This window comes from Rana temporaria, chromosome 2 (assembly GCF_905171775.1).
Source record: "Rana temporaria chromosome 2, aRanTem1.1, whole genome shotgun sequence".
In the NCBI taxonomy this organism is placed as follows: Eukaryota; Metazoa; Chordata; class Amphibia; order Anura; family Ranidae; genus Rana; species Rana temporaria.
In genome coordinates, this window is record NC_053490.1 from 291,690,070 (window position 1) to 291,709,312 (window position 19,243).

The window sequence follows — 19,243 nt, forward strand, 5'->3', positions numbered from 1 at the left end:
TTAGAGGTTGTTAGGTGTACTTTTGCAAACATGCATTCCAGTTGGAAGTGGTCATTGAGGTTGTTGACAACTTCCATGAGGGTCAGAGGGACAGGGCATTTTTAATTTCTTGTAATTGACAAAAAGGATAATTTTTTTTCTATTATTTGCGATGCAATTGCTAGTTAACATACAGTATTTATGTGTTCAGTATTGGTTTACATTGTGTATACTTACATATATATTCATTACAACAGCATGTCCTCCTGGGTTTTACAAGATGTCCAGCCGACTGCAGACCTGTGTTCCTTGTCCTCAATACAGCTACACCAATCAAGAAGCATCTACACTGTGTACCTGTCAGAAAAACTTCTACAGATCTCCCCTGGACTCCCCTTCCACTTTGTGTACACGTGAGTAATCATATAGTACATGTCATTACATAAAGTGTAACATTCAATAAACCCATTAGAAAAAAATATATATATATAATGTTTGGGGGTTCTAAGTATTTTTCTAGCAAAAAAAAAATGTTTACAATCTCACAAAGAGGCTCAGTCCTGAAGTGGTTAAAAAAATACTTTTTATTTGTAAACACCCCTTGTAATAGAAATGAGAATGACAGGACCTCTTTATTGAGAGATCTGGGGTCAAAAAGACCCCAGATCTCTCATTCACCTTTTTGACATTTTGACTTTAAGGGAAAAAAATCCCTCATTTATAATCAGAAGGAACATCCGAGTGCATAGAGCCAAGTGGGGGCCATCTTGCCCTTATTTGACTTTCAGCTCAGCGATCGGCCTCACCAGATCATATCCAAGCTTAAAGGGTGCCTCTGGTAAGCTTAAAAATTACCAAGAATTGGTGGGGGGGGGGCACCTCTCTCACCACCTATAAAAGTGATCATGTGGCAAATCTACTGCTGGGATCACTATTATGGGATAGCCAGCCGCCTAAAAAAAAAAAGATGCTGGCGTTATGGCAGCTAGCTGCTCCATAACCCCAGTATTTTTTTTTTATTAATAAAAATTTTTATTTTCATCCATCAGACAGGATAAGTACGGTTACAGGAACAATGTAACATTCAAGCGAGCAATATTCTTGCGGGCGCAGCCGCTACAACGTATGCAACATAAGCAAAGCATTAGAGTATACTTGGGAGTTAATATAAACATAAACCTAGTGGACAGAGCGGATGCCAGTGGACTGTATTGCTAACATTAGGCAACTGACGCAAGTAGCGAAACTGTCGGGCAACTGAAAGCCCTTAACTTCACAGGTTTAATCCCCGGGTGTGACAAAACCTGGAGTAGGTCTAGTGGGGTGTATTGATTCCTGCTTAAGGGTCGAGGGTTAGGAGGGAGGGGGGGGGTTGAGCCGCCACAGCTCGTCGAAGTATGAGGTTGAGAGAGTGTTGTGTGCTGATCTCCGGGGATAATGGCTTTGTAGTCATCAGACAGAGTAAAATGCCGCCAGCAGGCCCAAGTCTCGTTGAACTTTGCAGGCGTATCGTTGCTCTGGTGGATCAGTTCCTCCATCTCCATTATCTTCTGGAGGCATTGAAACCAATCGGACATAGAGGGGGGTTTTGGAGAGAGCCAGTAAAGTGGGATGCACAAACGCGCGGCATTTACCATGTGCATAGCCAAGGAGCGGCCGTATTTCCTCGGGCGCGATTTGGCATGATGGAGAAGGAATTGGGCAGGCGAGAATTCTAGAGTGTCGGTGGTAATGTGTGCTATGTATTTATGGACCTCAGTCCAGTAGGGCATAACCCCAGTATTTAATGTAAAAAATCATGACGTATATTTACAGTTAGGCGGTTGACAAAATTCTAAATTCAGGCTTGCCAAACATATATGACCCGTTAATTAAAGAGAAGTCATAAATGTATATTTATTAGTACTGGCATCTATTGGATCTCTGTCGCATACCTGATAAGAGGAGACTGAATTGACGAGGTAGATCTCTCTTATATCGCCTGCCATGGCCCCACTGAAATGAAACAGAGGGTGTCGATAGACAGGCAGGACATGATTGCCTGTGGGTGTTGATTGCAGAAACTGTAGCAGGGAAAGCAACTCCAAGGAGACTGTGGAACTAGAGGAGCAGGAACAGCAGTAGTATTTGGAGGACTGGTCCAGACTAAAGGGGTACTTTTCTTACACTGATGGTCCTGGATAGGCAGCTTGTCAGGAATCTGGAGTCTGGAACAAACAGCGGTGTACAGAGCTGGTGCAGCAGACAACCAGGCAAGCACTCGAGTAGTACCGAGAGCCAGGATCAGAGGCAGAAGCAGGATCTCAGAAATAGCCAGGGTCATCAACAGGCAGGCAGGTACCAAACCATGAGCAGAGTCAAAGTCATAAAATGGGTAAAGGGTAAAAATGACAAGACAGAAGCAAAATCCAGAATCAGGTCGTGAACATGTCAGGTCAGTAACAGGGCATAGCTGAAGATCAGTCAGCAAAGGATATGGGAATGAGCTCCCATTAAATTAACTGTCTGGCACCAACAAAGATTGTGCCTGTGCACGTGCGGTTTGCTAATTTACGTGAGCATGCGTGCACCTATTAGCCATTCTTCTGGAAATACCATGCACATGTGCATATCTATGCAACGCAAATCTCCCTGACAATCTCTCTCTGCTCCTCCACAAATTCGCCTGGCAACCAATATAACCTGGATCACCTCCCTGGTCACCAACAGCATATACTCAGAGAAAACATAAGTGCAAAAGTCCTATATAATGATATAATGTAAAATCATATGGTACCTTTTATTAAATAGCATATTGCACTTACAAATACTTATGGCAATTTTGTGGAGGAGTGGAGAGAAACACAATAGATGCTAGTACCATTGAATATGCCTAAGACGTCTAATTAGGGAGTCATATATGTTTGCAAGGGCTGAATTTTGCAACCATTGGTGATGATTCTGGATCTTTCTTGGCACAACTTTCAAGAATCTTTTGGTGCTTAATGTCATGTTTTCGCTTTGTGGATGTTCATAAGATCTATTGTGGGGACTGTTAATATATTTATTATCTGATTTCAGTATATGGCAATTGATTTATTCATATAATATTAATAATATTTTTCGTTTTATTTATCAAATTTGGATCTCAATTTATCAAATAGAGGTTTTGCACATATGATTTTTTTTAATTTATATTATTTTACATATATGACTGGTTTCTGTAAACCTTGTTTGTTTTTCTATTCCAGGTACACCTTCGGCCCCAAGAGATCTCATTTATAGCATGAAGCAGACTACCTTAGTTTTAGAATGGAATCCACCACTAGATACAGGAGGCAGAGGGGACCTCATGTACAATATTTTCTGTGACCGTTGCTCTATTGCCTTTCAACAATGTGAGCCCTGTGGCAGCAGCATTGGTTATGTTCCACAGCAGATTGGATTAGTTGAACGGACAGTTACACTGGTAAATTTGCTGCCCCACATGAACTACACTATACGGGTGGAGTCTGTAAATGGAGTTTCTGACTTTAGCATGTATACTAAGCAGTTTGCTGAAATTAACATCTCAACCAGTAATGCAGGTACTGTACAACTTTATCCTTACCTTATTTCTGGATTTAGAAGATATATCAATTTTTATTTCGTCCATCTTGTTTCCATACCTTGATCGCCTAGGAACTTTTAAAATGCAATGCTTTCAATAATGTATGCATTATGGAAAAAAAAAATACCTTGTCAGAAAGAATTACAGACATTTTCTTCTGTAAAAATATGACAACCTACTTTTGTGGGCGTAATACCTTGAGAACAGCTATTACAGCTTCATATAGTCGACAGGAGTGAACCATTTAAAAAGCAAAACATTTCAAGAACATAATAATCACCCCATACAAGTTAGCACCAGCAGTCATTACATTTATTTATTTATTTTTTTCATTAAAAGAATAAGAGACATAATCAGCAATTTAGTAGGATTGGTTGGTGATGCATTTTTTACATTAATTGTAATTATGACTTGTTCCACAATTGATAAATACAAATAGCATGGGACAGAAGATTGCATATGGATGTTAGCAGATGCTCATTGTGATCATCATCAATGAGTAACAATTAACAAACAAATTTAGAGCTGTCTCCATAGAGCAAAATTATTATTTGTGTTAATGATTGTGAGCATATTCCATTATTCCATTTTACACTCTTTGTAAACAGCCAGGAAAGAATTTGTTTCTCGGTATCTGAAATTTTCGTTTTAGCTCGGAATAAACAAATTAAAATCTCCCTGCCTGACATTCCCCAGTTATTTGCTTTTTAAATCATTACCAACCCTCATTACCTTCACGACCCTCTACAGTCTGGCTTCTGCCCACAACATTCTACTGAAACTGCCCTACTAAAACTCACCAATGACCTACTAACTACTAAAACCAATGGCTATTACTCCATACTTATACTCTGAAGCCCTGTACACACGTTTGGTTTGTCCGATGAAAATAGACCGATGGACTGTTTTTATCATACAAACCGATCGTGTGTGGGCCCCATCGGTTTATTTTCCATCGGTGAAAAAAAATAGAACATGTTTTAAATTTTTCCTATGGATAAAAAAACGATAGAAAAAAACGATCGTCTGTGTGGAAGTCCATCGGTCAAAGCATTGAACTTCATTTTTCTCAGCACATCGTAGTGTTTTACGTCACCGCGTTTTGGCACAGTTGGATTTTTGACTGATGGTGTGTAGGCAAGACTGATGAAAGTCAGCTTCATCGGTTACCTGACGAAAAAATCCATCGGATTAGGTTCCATCAGATATCCGATCGTGTGTATGAGTCTTTAGACCTCTCTGCTGCCTTTGACACAGTTGACCACCCGCTTCTCCTCAGCAAATTACTCTCTCTTGGCCTCCATGATTTTGCTTTATCCTGGTTCTCCTCCTACCTATCTCAATCACTTACAACGCCATCTCCTCCGCTCCTTTTCCTCTTTCTGTTGGGGTACCCCATGGCTCAGTCCTTGGGCCCCTCCTATTCTCACTCTTTACCTCTTCCCTGGGCCAGTTGATAACCTCCCATGGCTTCCAATACCAACTCTATGCTGACGACACCCAGATCTATATCTCCACTCCTCAACTCACTCCCTCTATCTCTTCACGGATCTCAAACTTACTGAATGACATATCGTATGGATGTCACACCACTTACTCAAACTCAATATTTCTAAAACTGAACTTGTTATATTTCCTCCTTCATGCCCCCCTCCCCATGACTTTACCATTAATATCAACAACACAACCATTGGCCACTCCACACATGCCAGGGTGCTGGGTGTAATCCTTGACTCTGACCTCTCCTCAGCCCCTATATCCAATTACTGGCTAAATCTTGCCGCCTTAACATCCGCAACATCTCCAGAATTCGACCCTTCTTGACTAATGACACCACAAAGCAACTTATTCACTCCTTGATCATTTCCCGCCTTGACTACTGCAATTCTCTCCTTAATGGACTACCCTTAAGCAGGCTATCCTCCCTGCAGTCTATTATGAATTCTGTTGCTAGACTAATACACCTTACTAACTGATCTGTAACTGCTGCTCCTCTCTGCCAATCCCTTCACTGGCTTCCCCTACCCCACCGTGTAAAATTCTAAATGCTAACCACAACATACAAGGTCATTCACATCGCCCCCATCTACATCACCAACCTCACCTGCAGATATTGCCCAAATTGTCTCCTCCGCTCCCCCCAGGACCTCCTGTTCTCTAGCTCCCTTGTTACCTCCTCCATGCTCGCCTTCAGGACTTCTTCAGAGCCACTCCCATCCTCTGAAACTTCCTGCCCCAGTATGTCCGATCAGCCCCTACCCTGCCCACCTTTAGGAGATCCCTGAAAACTCATTTATTAAGGGAACTCTATCCCACACCCACCTAACAACTGTCCCGAGGCACTCCCATCAAATCATTCTCTGCAGCTATTACCTTTTGTATTACCACCCCATCCCTTTAGAATGTAAACTTTACAAGCAGGGCCCTCCTGTACCTTCTGTATTGAACTGTACTATAACTGTGCTGTCCCCCTATACATTGTAAAACACTGTGTAAACTGTTGGTGCTAAATAAATTGTGTATAATAATAATAATAACAATATGTATGGGTTGGGAATGGGTGCATAACTGCACCCGTTCCTGACCTGTTAGGAAATGTGCTTCTCTTTAGCAGATGTGAAGGCGTGCCATTAATTCTTAACTTCAAATGGCACTTCCACACATCAGCACCAGCCCCTCTTTTTTTGCATGTGTGAAACTGCATGGTGCTACAGCACCATGTGGTTCCATGCAACACATTTAAAAAAATGGGTCCAGGACTTCTTTCCTCATGCTTCTTGCAGAAGCAGCCCATTCAAATGAATGGGCTGTTGTAGCCGCAAGGTCCATGTGCAAACGCACACACGCATACTGTATATGAGCCTAGGCTTAAAGTGTATCTCTAGGCAAACAAAAAAAAATCTGTTTTTGTTTATGGTATAGTGGCAAACATTTAAAACTCATTAGATTAGATTAGTTGAACGGACAGTTACACTGGTAAATTTGCTATTTTTTTGTCTATGTCTCATTGGGGAGATTTGTTTTTACTTACTGTCTTGGTTTCAACATCTTTAGAGAAGCAACGAGAGTGCCACATCATTAATTATAGAGACCACAGTCCATTACAGAACAACTTGTTACTTTTGCTCTCTGATATCACATGTGCAATCACTAATGAAGTCCTAGTAAGTCCACATGTGTCCAAATGTGTTGGCTGTCTTGTTTAATCCTAATGGGAATTTAATCAAATTAAATTTGGATTCATTTTGTGGCGCTCTCACTGCTTCTTTTACATTTTTCTACTTCATTCAGAACATCTATTTGGGGGCACTTTGTTACATGTGAGCAACCTCACCAAAGATAGCCAGCCTAATTAATCAAACACGTCACTTGCATTTCTGAATATCAATAAGAAGAGATCTAGTGTTTCTCGTAGTCTAAATAGGTTTCCTATGAATTAAATTAACAACATCATTGAAGTGATTGTATAAGGCTAATTATATTCCCTTACTTAACACAAGTAAAGAAAACTTAAATTCCCTTAAACAAAGGTCCATATCCTGGTTGGTGTCACAAACTACGATGAACGAAGTGAACCACAACTGCGGTTAATGAAATATTTCAATGCACCTCTCTATATTATGTGAAATATCAGTATTGGACCCCAGGCGTCACTCCAATCAAAGAACAGGAGTTTGGGGGTTCTGTAAATCATAACACTTTCACATATAGGAATGCATTGAGCTACTAAGGGAGAAGGTATTACAACATACCTTCTAACCTTAGCCAAAAAATGGTATAACGAACATGTTCAATATTTAAGGGCGTAAGCCTGTATACAAGTAACAACAATTGTCAAGCACATAGCATATGAAATTACTGTATGCAATTAACAATTTACTGGAGAGAGGCGACTTTAGCGTAATTGATTTGAGAATGTATGTCCCTTTAACATATTGCACAGCGGTCAGCTGAAGACACACCAAATAATCGCAAGCAGCAAGATAGCATTAAATAAGCCAATTTTAAAAATAGTACTTGTAAAGGCTACATATGATGCAGGTAATTCTAGAGCAGTAATAGTACTTATCCGTAAGCAGGGATGAGTGTTTTTCCAGTAAACAGAGTATTGCAGCAACAATGGATTTTGTTTATGGAGGTTCTCCTGGAGGGGGATATCTTTGGGTTCTAGAAGGTTGACAGCTTACAGTTTAGGCATGGATAGTACCTGTAGGTTTGTCTGTAGCCAGGCCGGCTACGGCCGAAAAATAATAGGACCCCGTTTGAATGTGGCTAGAAGCCTTTATAGGCAGCAGACAGGTGGCTGGAGAAAACAGCAGTAATTCACAGCGCACTTCCTCGTTCCAGGATGGAACGCACGCATCGCTGGGCGATGACATCATCGTGCCGTCGCCGTATGCGTTCCAGCGTGGAACGCAATATCGCAAGGGAAGCGCCTGTTAGGCCCCATACACACGATAGAATCCATCCGCTGAAAAATCCCAGCAAGCGGATAGATCCTATGGTGTGTACACTCCAGCGGATCTGTTTCCGTGGATATTTCCCCCCTGGGATGGATTCCAGCAGATCGAATATTTGCTGACATGCTAAACAAATCTATCTGCTGGAATCCATCCCAACGGATGGATCCGCTGGTCTGTATAGACTCACCGGATCCATCCGTACGAAGGGATCCCCCGCATGCATCGTAATGATTCGACGCATGCGTGGAATTCCTTATATGACAGCGTTGCGCACGTCGCCGCGTCATAATCGCGGCGACGGCGCGACACGTCATCGCCAGAGGATTTCGGCGCGGATTTCAATGCGATGGTGAGTACACTCCATCGCAGAGAAATCCGCTGAAATCCTCGAGAGGATTTATCCGCGAAAACGGTCCGCTGGACCGTATTCGCGGATAAATCCTCTCGTGTGTATGGGGCCTTACAGTTGGGCACAAATAAATACATTTAAAATGAGTATTTTGTCCAAAGTGCTTTATACATTTCAAATGCTTCCAATCACTCTTCTGCGAGAATATTTTAGGAAACTTAGAACTCTTATATTGAAGTATGACACTGTAGGATTGCATATGATGTCCTGGTTAAGGAGAAGAAAGCAAGTGGGTTGGCATTGCCAGATCTTAAAAAAAATATTATCAGGCGGTCACTATTTCACGATTAGTAGATTGGGTTCACAATAATAAAAAAAAAAGGGTAGATTCAGGTAGGGGCGTGCTAATTTGCGGCGGCATAGCCTAGCGTGTTTACACTACGCCGCCTTAAGTAAGAGAGGCAAGTACATGATTCACAAAGTACTTGCCTCCTTACTTAGGGCGGCGTAGTGTAAACGCGGCAGGCGTAAGGGCGCCTAATTCAAATGGGTTGGAGGGGGGTGTGTTTAATGGTAATGAGGCTTGACCTCACGTTTTTGACGTTTTTTGGCTACTGCGCATGCACCGGGCGCCTACATTTCCCAGTGCGCATTGCAGCTAAGTACGCCGTATGGGCCTATTGATTTCGACGTGGACGTAAACGACATAACTCCCGATTCGCGGACGACTTACGCAAACGACGTAAAAAATTCGAACCTCGCGGCGGGAACAGCGGCCATACTTTAACATTGTTATTCCACCTCATAGGTGGAATAACTTTAGGCCGCCTAAGGCCTTACGGAAACGGCGTAAATCGACTGCGGCCGGGCGTACGTTCGTGAATCGGCGTACAAACTCATTTACATAATCTACGCCGACCGCAATGGAAGCGCCACCTAGCGGCCATCCGAAAAATTGCAATCTAAGATAGGACGGCGCAAGCCGTCGTATCTTGGATATGTTTAAGCGTATCTCTGTTTGAGCATACGCTTAAACATAAGTCGGCGTAGATTCTGAGTTAGGTCGACTTATCTAGTGATAAGTCGGCCTAAATCTACCTGAATCTACCTAAAAAAGTTGGGTGGAGATAGAGTTTGCACAAAGTAAAGTAGATTCAAGAAAAATGGTTTGGATTCCATGGTTGTACCGAGATTTAGCAAATAGCACAAATACACTGACAGAGAATGTTCTTAGAACATGGAATAGTCTGTGTAGGCATTATCACTGGTAACATAATTCACCTATGATTTCATTAATAGGGATAAAAGGTTTTTAGTGACACTATCTATTCCTAGATTGAGTATGTGCGATTTTAAGGCGTTCCCTTTGTAGTATGATACTGCGCTAAATTGGTGAGGAGAGCTTGGGCTGCGGTTAGGGAAGAGTGGGGATTTGTTAACATCAAGATGACGTCATTAGCAAAAAGGCTGATTTTGTGCTCTTTTCCCCCTATTTGGAATCCTGAGATTAGGTTAGATGTTCTAATGTGTTCTGCTAGGGGTTCCATGGCTAGGTCAAAGATGATAGGGGATAGGGAGCAACCCTGCCTTGTGCCATTGGTTTTATGGAATGTAGATGAGATAATTTCTGCCACGTATACGTTAGATGAGGAGATTGTGTATAGAGCCATGATAGCTGAGAGGATTCTATTAGAGAATCCAAATTTGGTCAGGGCGGCTTGCAGGTATCCCCAGTGGACCCTGTCGAACACCTTCTCTGCATCCAAAGATAGGAGCAGAGAAGGCTTTCCAGAGCTTTTGGCCAAGTGTGTGATGTTGATTAGACGCCTGGTGGCGTCAGAGGACTGACAGCCCCTGACAAATCCTGCCTGATCTCTGTCTATGAGGGAAGGAATGATAATCATTAGCCTGGAAGCAATGAGTTTAGCATACAGTTTTATGTCTGCATTGAGCAGCGATATTGGTCTTTAGTTTTACAGTTTGCGAGGGAATTTATATGTTGGGCGATTTCCTGTGGGGTAAAGGGAGTGTTTAGTACTTCTAATTGGTTGTGGAAAGGGTCGGGAGATTTATTTGGGACAAGAAGTCCTTAATATTATCTGGAGATGGCTAAGGGGTTGAGGTATCGTTTTTGAGGTTGTAAAGGGACTCATAGTAATTACTAAATGCATTGGCTATTCATTGGGGATCTAGAATTTTGACCTTGGAGGTGGGATCTTGGCCTTGGCGCGAAGGCCCTGGAGTCTCGCGGCCATGCGTTTGCCTGCTTTGTTGCTAGTGGAGTATGAACAGGCTTTGAGCCTGCGATGCGTTTTTTCGTAAGATTCTAGTAGTAATGCCGCATACACACCATCACTTTATGTGATGAAAAAAAACAACGTTTTTAAAAACGTCACTTTAATTGACCGTGTGTGGGGGAAAACGTTGTTTTATGTCTTGTAAAAAACGACCAAAAAAATTTAAAGCATGCTTCAATTTTATGTGTCGTTTTTCAAAACGTCGTTTTTTACTTCACAGAAATTGACCGTGTGTAGCAAAAAACGTTGTTTAAAAAGACGTTTTTACACCCGCGCATGCCCAGAAGCTAGTTATGAAGCGAGCTTCAATGGAAAAACGTGGTGGAACGTAACCTCGCTTTGCTAGAACATTGTGAGAAAAACGATGGTGTGTAGGCAACTTCGTCTTTGAAAATTGAAGTTTCAAAAAGGTCATTTTTTACTTCACAGAAAATGTCGGTTTTTTTCATCACATAAAGTGATGGTGTGTATGCGGCATAAGGACCTAAGTTATTGCCCCAGGGCCAGGAGTTTTAGTTTGAGGGAGTGGGATGGCATCAATTTGTTGAGGGATTCTGTGGACTCTATTTGTGAGATTACCTCGTCAATTCGCTGCGTCCTCCTCTTTCTTTCCTGAGACACCAGTTTCATCAACACCCCTCGAATGAATGCTTTATGCGCCATCCACAGAGTTGCAGCTTTATCCACTGAACCAATATTGTGCAGGAAATACTTGCCTATCTGACTTTGAATCTCTCCCGCATAGTGAGGAGATTTCATTAGAAATGTATTAGCCCTTCATAACCTTGTAGGTATAGGCGATTTGTTTGCGCTAATTGTTAGACAGATAGGAGCGTGGTTCCGACCACGTTATCTGTTCAATGGTTGAATCCGAGGTTCGTTGGAGTAGCCATTTGTCCGTCAAGAAGTAATCGATCCTGGAGTAAGAGTTGTGTGCAGTGGAGTGGAAGATGAAGTCTTTCTCGGTGGTGTGATGGCATCTCCACACCTCGTACAGGTCATTTGCTAGGATAAAGTGGTGCATCGGTGAGGTGTGCCTCAGGTTCCTATTTGTGGTGTCAAGGTGGTACTCTGGAGCAATGTTGAAGTCTCCGCATAGAATTAGAGAGCCCTTTTGGACTTGTCAGGCTTTCCTCAGTAACTTATTTAAGAATGAAATCTCCTGAGAATTCGGGGCGTACAGACAGACCAACGTGAATGGGGCAGAATTTGTTGTTCATACCAGGATCAAGTAGCGCCTGTTAGGATCTGGGATTTTTGACAGGAGTTGAAAGTCAATAGTATCTTTTACCGCTATCAAGACTCCATGCTAGAAATACATCACTGTTCAGTTTTTGAGCTGTTCGCCGAAGGGAGGTTTTCTTGGCCGGATGGTTCAGTCCCTTAGTGTTAATAGATTTTATTTTAATGCCCATTGTGGGTAATGAGTATGCTGGGTGCAATTGTACTCGCGATTTGTTGGCGGGTTTCGTTGTCATCAGTTCGGTGTAAGAGTTGCACAGTGGTCGTGGGAAAAGTTGCAGGCTAGGGTAAAGGAAAACATGTAAACAAACTGAAATAAGAGATAACAAAGAAAAAGATTTGCAGCTTGAGGTACTTGTGTACAGCTGCATAATCTGATGGAGGGGTTTGAGTTCAAAACAGGTTGGGCGCTGCAGCCTCAGAGCATTCAGAGGGGGGGAAGTTGCTGGATTTTTCAGTGGGTGAGGGACCCTTCAGAATTTAGGTTGGAATCTTCAGTTAGATTTGTGCCACAGAGGTGGGATTGGACCCGGAACATTTCGGGAGTTTGATGTAGGTGGCGGGTCAGGAATAATTCCCCATTCATTTAGTAAGGTAAGTCCAGCCTCAAGTGAATGTATAGTAAAAGATCTTCCGTTCCTGTCGATAGACAGCTTAGTTGGGTGGCCCCATTTGTACGCAATGTTGTGGATTTGCAGGGCTTTCGTGATTGTATTTAACTGGCGCCTGAGGTCCACCGTGTACTTGGAAAGATCCGCGAACACTTGTACGCTTTCGTAGGGGTCTGGAAGTTTTCCCAGGGTTCTGGACTTCCTCAGAATTTGGTCTTTAGTTGTATAGAAGTGCACTCTCATGAGTACATCTCTGGGAATCATGTCCGGAAGGAACAAGGGTTTTGAGATGCGGTGTATGCGATCGATCACTAACTCAATTGGTGGGAGATCAGGGAGGAGTGCATGGAACAGGTCCGTAGCGTATTGCTTTTGCTCTGAAGACTGCACTGACTCTGGTATACCGCGCAGCTTTAATTTTTTTTGTCAAGAGCGGTCTTCTAGACCTGCGATTTTGGACCTCAGCCATTGCCTTTCCTCTACACCATCTTCATTTGCATCCAGTAGGTTGTTAACTGTGGTAGTGATGTCGTTGACAGCATTTTCAATTAAGTTCACTCGCTCTCCTAGAGATGAAACCTCAGTAGAACATTTTTGGGATAGGGAAGTGATGTCAGCATGCAGGGATTGTTGCAAGGACACTAACATGTCCTTGAGTAGAGTGTCCATGACAGGCTGGTTATTTGTGGGGAAGGAGGCAATTGGAGCACACAGTGTGTTTTGCATCAGTAATGGGAATTCCCCCTGACTCACCAGGTTGCTGCTTTCAGTGTAGTCCAGGCTCATCCTGGCTTTAGCAGGGCTAGCGCAAGGAGGGCTCCATAGTGGAGATGTCTGATGGGGTGATGCAGCCCCTGGAGTTCCCTCAGCCTGTGGATCGTCCTCAGGGACGTCCGTGTAGTGGCCAGAGTGTTTGTGGCTGTGTGAGGCGGCGGGGGCCGGAACGCCGGTGCCATTTTTTCCTCCACCTCGTGGAGTATTGAGGAAGAACTCCGTTAATTTCTGGGGTCACCGCTCCTCTTTGCGCTTCACTGTCATCTTCGGATGGGCAAGAAAGCTTTCAGCTTGTTGCTGCTGGCGGTTGTGTGGCTGGAAGCGGGTCCTGGATGCTGAAATCCCCCTCGATGCTCTGGAGCTTCTCTAATGAGCGGCCATCAGCAGTGCGTGCAAGCCATGCCCCTTCGTTAATAGACACAAATTACTTCACACCTGGGAAACAGGATCATTTATATTTTGTCAGATGGGCAAAAAAAGGAGATAATACAGTTACAAGATGTGATGATAGAGGATAGGATTTGTTAAAGCAAAAATGGGGTAGTATACCACTAGATAAATTGAGACATGGACAAATAAAACACTTCGCAAAAATGTTACCACAGCCACTACACGGAAAAGATAGACTTAGGTCAATAGAAAAACTGCTTAGTTCCCCATCTAGTGTCCAGCACAGCATTTCAAAAATATTAAATGTACTAGTGAAAGAAACAGAACCCGAGTTCCTGCCCTATCTTGGAAAATGGGAGCAGGAGCTGGGAGTAACCCCCTTGGCGGTATGATTATGTGTGATTTTTGAATGTCAAAGCGGTACATTGTTTTGCATTAACATTTGTTGTTTTATATCGTAGGCCTGTAATTGCATATTGGTTTAGTAAATATCCCGGGGTATGAAAACAGGTTCACAAGAGCAAGAATTACTTGACTGGGGTTCTATCCATTCTCTGCTCAAAACGAAAAACAATGTTTTTGCTGGAAACACGCTTAGGGGTCTATTTATACATTTTTCACACACAAGATTGAATCTGATTAGATTTAATTGCAATTGGATTCAATTAAAAAATCCTGGGGTATGAATCCTGAGTGAAGGTTGTTTGAATCTTATGTGAAAACATTTATAAATAGACTATTGGAGTATATTTAATAATATGGAGTACTATCAGATCCCGTGATGATCTGTTCCTTAAATATCTGCTTGCTCAGCGGGGATTACTTTGTTGATCCCCACTGAGCCGGCAGATGACAGAGCGGTCCCTGCACATTGTGCAGGGACCACCCTGTCAGATCTCTGCTCTCCTCTATGGGGGGATCGGATGAACACAGACCGTTTGTCCATGTTCCCCTGATAAGATCCGCAGACGGATGGAAAAATAGGATTTTCCTCCGTCTGCAGAATTGGACCATAGCGGGGACCGATGAGATCGGGTGTCAGCGGATGTTAATTCGCTGACACCCGCTTTCCCATATGGATAGATGTATTTCCATATTTCATCCAAAAATGGATGGATGAAATACGGACATACTGTCTGCACGTGTGGAAGGGGCCTTTGGCTTTAGGAGGCATGGGAGAAGTTGGCCAGGAAATGAGCTAGACTATGCCTCTACAAAGATCCCTGTCCCCTCCTATCAAAATTCATTCACAACTGAAATATTATTTTGAAGTTGACTGATCCTCTAACTACATGAAAAGTACATAAGCAGGGAATTGGTACTTTCCTTTAAGAAATTGATTATTGTTTTTTAAGGTCTGGTGTCTAAACAATTTCAGAACTGTTGAAAGACAGACAATGTCACATCCGTAACCACGAGTTGCTCTTTTGATGTTCTAAAGCATTCTGAATCCTTATTACTCAGCTTGCTATAGCTGAGTAATAAGGGCTGTCTACAGAAGCATATTCTGATTCATCTGTTCACAAGGAAGAAATCTAATATCCTACCAGACTGGCAAAAAATGTATCTTGAAACCAATGTTAATAAAACAGAGACATGACAAATATAGGGAAACAAATGTTCTTTCCCAAAAAATGTGGCAGCTGTAGCCTGCAGAAGTTATTTCTAGACTTTCTAGACTGATAAACACATTGTTTTTTACTTTTAAATCTATACATGTACCTTAAAGAGGAAGTAAACTTATCCAAGAAAATCCTGAAAATGAATATAGCCACTACACAAAAGCTTTTTAAATCATTCCATCTTACAAGTAAACTTCCTTGGTCCCTTCTTACTGTTTAGCAGCTTATTTTTGTTTCCATGACTCTGGTCTGAAGCCGGCACCATTTTTACTTCTGTCTTCTGCATCTGTGCACTGTAAAACCTCAGACCTTTGTTGTGGTAATGCCCGGAAACTCTCACACATGCGCATTGCATGACAACCAAGCCTAATTATTATTTTAGGATTACTATGGCAAAAAGTCTGTCATTTCTACAATTTACACGCCGGTACCTGTTTTCTAAATAGGTACTAATTAAAGTGAAATAAATAAATAAATAACATTGTGGAATATTTGCTGTTTTGGAGTTGTTTTAGCAAGTTGCATTCTGTCCTCTGTGATGAGTGCTGAGGTTTAAACTCCTATGTGACATAGCTGTAGTCTTGCGCAGAGCTTTTTTTCTCAAAAAATAGGTGCAGGAACTCAACCACGACCCCATTCAAATTTCACAAACAGTAGAAGGGTCTTAAAGGGGCATTAAATACCAGGATTGCATTACATACAGTGTAGAGTTCAGGGGGTTACACACAGAGTGCAGAGCTGTCACTTGTAAACACAGAAACCAGACTTCTGTGTTTACAAGTGATTGTGGTGAGCAGGCACCAAAGGGTCTGAGCCAGAGGTGGTGGAACTGAGTTACCCCAAGTTCCCCCTGAAAAAAAGCCCTGGTCTTGCGGGATTGCAATGCAATGATGCAGAGAATGGATGACAGAGGCACAGAATCGGGCTGGAAAAGACTGATGCCACACACCTCATGCCGTAAATAGCCACAAATCTGTGCATGCGCCAACAACATCATGAAAGTGATCCTGGCTTGGTTTCAGCAAAATAACAAAGGATAGACAAATTGTAAAAAGAACACCATGTATATTGATTAGAAATTATTTTGATGCAGCAAAGTGCAAATGTTGAGTTTACAACCACTTTAATATCTGCTTTCTGTGTTTTTAAGTTTGAATGTGCACAAATATGTATGATGGCAATGAAGGGGCATATGTCAGCATGTTTTTCATTTCTGTAGAACAATTGTTTGGATGTTATGCAAAACCTAAATATTTGGATAGCATACATCAGGCATGTCCAAAGTCCGGCCTGCGGGCCAATTGCGGCCCCCCTGGTGATTTAATACGGCCCCCCTGGGGATTTGGATATATATATATATATATATTGTTTGTGGCCCCCAGGGCCACAAAAGATATATACCATATTTATCAGCGCTGGCTCGGAGGGGACAGGGAGGGGGCGGGACAAGTTCCATCAGATTACATGAAGAGAATCTCATGTTTACTCAGTGGTGTCTGTAATAGAAAGTCCAGTCTCCTGGGATGCCATTGAATGACTGTTCTGTCTATCGTAAGAGTTGGAACTTTGTATTAAAGAGTTAACCGAGTAAACAGATTCTCCTGTTTGTAATCTATCGGCACTCACCCCCCCCTATACCCTGCGAGGCTGCAGATGGGCATCAATCAGGCTGCACTGATGGCAATGGTAAGGCTGCATTCATGGCACATGTGAGGCTGCAATCATGGCAATGGTGAGGCTGTGCATGTTATACGCCGATAAATACGGTATATCCAAATAACACACCTAAGCTCATCCTTAGTCCTGAGCAGCGCTCAGGGATTCGTTAGGGCCACAAAAGAGATATATACAGTGTATCCAAATAACACGCCCAAGCTAATCTCTTCACCACACACAGCCACAAAGGCAAAATAATTCTTGTTGGGCGGTGTATTAGAGCTCGAACAAACACACTTAGACCAAATTTTAATGGTTCAAAGAATGTCAGGCAAAATGGTCGACCCTCACGCATGTTCACTTCATCAAATCTGGCCCTGTTTGAAAAAAGTTTGGACACCCCTGGCATACATGCACAGATAGGGAATTCCAAATTTAAGGCTAACTGTCCTAAACAGAAAGTGCAATCAAAATGCTTACCCATCTCCCTGCCTGCTCAACCAACACCACACTACTGAAGAGAAATCCTACCCCAAAGTCTCTGCAAAAACCTACACTTAAAAATGAAATACTTACCCATCCCATGATACCAAACACTGCAAATCACCACCAAAGTCTGCAGAAACTGCTCACTTCTGGGAGTATCAATCTCTGATGCCCCCTTGAGCTCAGTGATTCCTCCCACCAACCTCCGCATTACTAAAAAAGCTCAGTAGTGATGAAGGAGTTGATGGGTGGAACCACTGAGTTTAGTGGTACAGTAGATCAACAATTCCAGGACTGTCCAAATATGCAGACTTAAAGCGGATGTGCCACGGGAAAATAATATTAAAAGCCAGCAGCTACAAATACTGCAGCTGCTGACTTTTAATATTAGGACACTTACCTGTCCTGGAGTCCAGCGCCGATCGCAGCAGAGCACGAGCGATCGCTCGTCTCTCTGCTGCTCCCCCCGCCATCCACGCTGAGGGAACCAGGAAGTGAAGCGCTGCGGCTTCACTGCCCGGTTCCCTACGACGCATGCGCGAGTCGCGCCGCGCCCGCCGATTGGCTCCCGCTGTGTGCTGGGAGCCGAGTGTTCCCAGCACACAACGGGGGGGCGACGGGATGTGACGGAATGCCCGTCTTTTGCCCGGCATATTAATGCCGGGCCGGAAGTGGGTGCAAATACCTGTCTTTAGACAGGTATCTGCACCCCCCTCCCCCTTGAAAGGTGTCAAATGTGACACTGGAGGGGGGGAGGGTTCCGATCAGCGGGACTCCACTTTAGGGTGGAGAACCGCTTTAAGGGGGGATTGCAGTATTTGGTAACAAGGAATAGATAAGTATTTAATTTCTTGTTTGCATCTTTATATATTTTTTAAATGACAGGGTCACTTTAAACACCCAAGTGTTTGGGGAGTTTTAGATTAAATCTGAATGCTGTTGTGGGAACATAGAACTGACCCTCTTTGTTGTTGATTCATTACAGGTCTTTTTTATAGACCGTTATGTAGTGCTTGTACATGCACATCAGTGCCTGCCCACAATCTAAGGTCCATAGGTGCATATCTCACATAGCATAGCCATTCTACCTACCAACATGTCTCTGGGGTATACGAGGAAACTCACACAAGCACCGGGAAATTCCATACAGGTAGTGTCCTGGTTGAGTTTTGAACCAATGACCCCCAATGCTTCAAGGCAGAAAAGCCAACCATTAGGCCACTGTGTTCCACTAGCAGTCAAAGCCTTTTCCCTAGGAGTGGGGATCTTCTATCAATATATATATATATATATATATATATATATATATATATATATATATATATATATACAAAACAAGTTTATATTTTCAAATTAAATCATTCAAAATTTATACAGTGGCAGTATATATTCCACCTCCGTTTTCGGTGGGGGTATTGAATGAAATAATGGAAAAAATCATCCAATATCCTCCAGCAAAGCTATTGTTAATTGGAGATTTCAATGCGGTCCTATCGCTAGAGTTGCTCAGACCAAGACCCCCTAAACGACACTCAGCAGATTTGTATAACTGGGTACAGGAGATGGAGGTAACAGAGATCTGGAGATGGAAGAACCCCGAAAAAAAAATGTACTCTTGTTTCTCCACCTCATATAAAACAGCGTCTAGAATAGACTTAGTATTTGCGGATTCCATGATGTTAGCAGACATCGTGGAAGCCACATATCTTCCGAGTGGTCTTTCAGATCACGCTCCCCTATTTCTGTCTATACGCATTCCTACTTTGAGAAGTGCATCCCTGTGGA

General features: G+C 42.7%; 1 protein-coding gene across 1 annotated transcript in view; it reads left to right on the forward strand.

Annotated features, from left to right (window-relative positions):
- Positions 1-238: 238 nt before the first annotated feature.
- The window catches only part of LOC120926916 (ephrin type-A receptor 7-like), a 456,597-nt gene continuing 437,592 nt past the window's right edge, over positions 239-19,243 (forward strand). The window contains exons 1-2 of the mRNA XM_040337215.1: positions 239-392; positions 3,210-3,545. Coding sequence (XP_040193149.1) covers positions 260-392; positions 3,210-3,545 — 469 coding nt within the window. The 5' untranslated portion in view covers positions 239-259. The remainder of the gene's footprint in view (positions 393-3,209; positions 3,546-19,243) is intronic.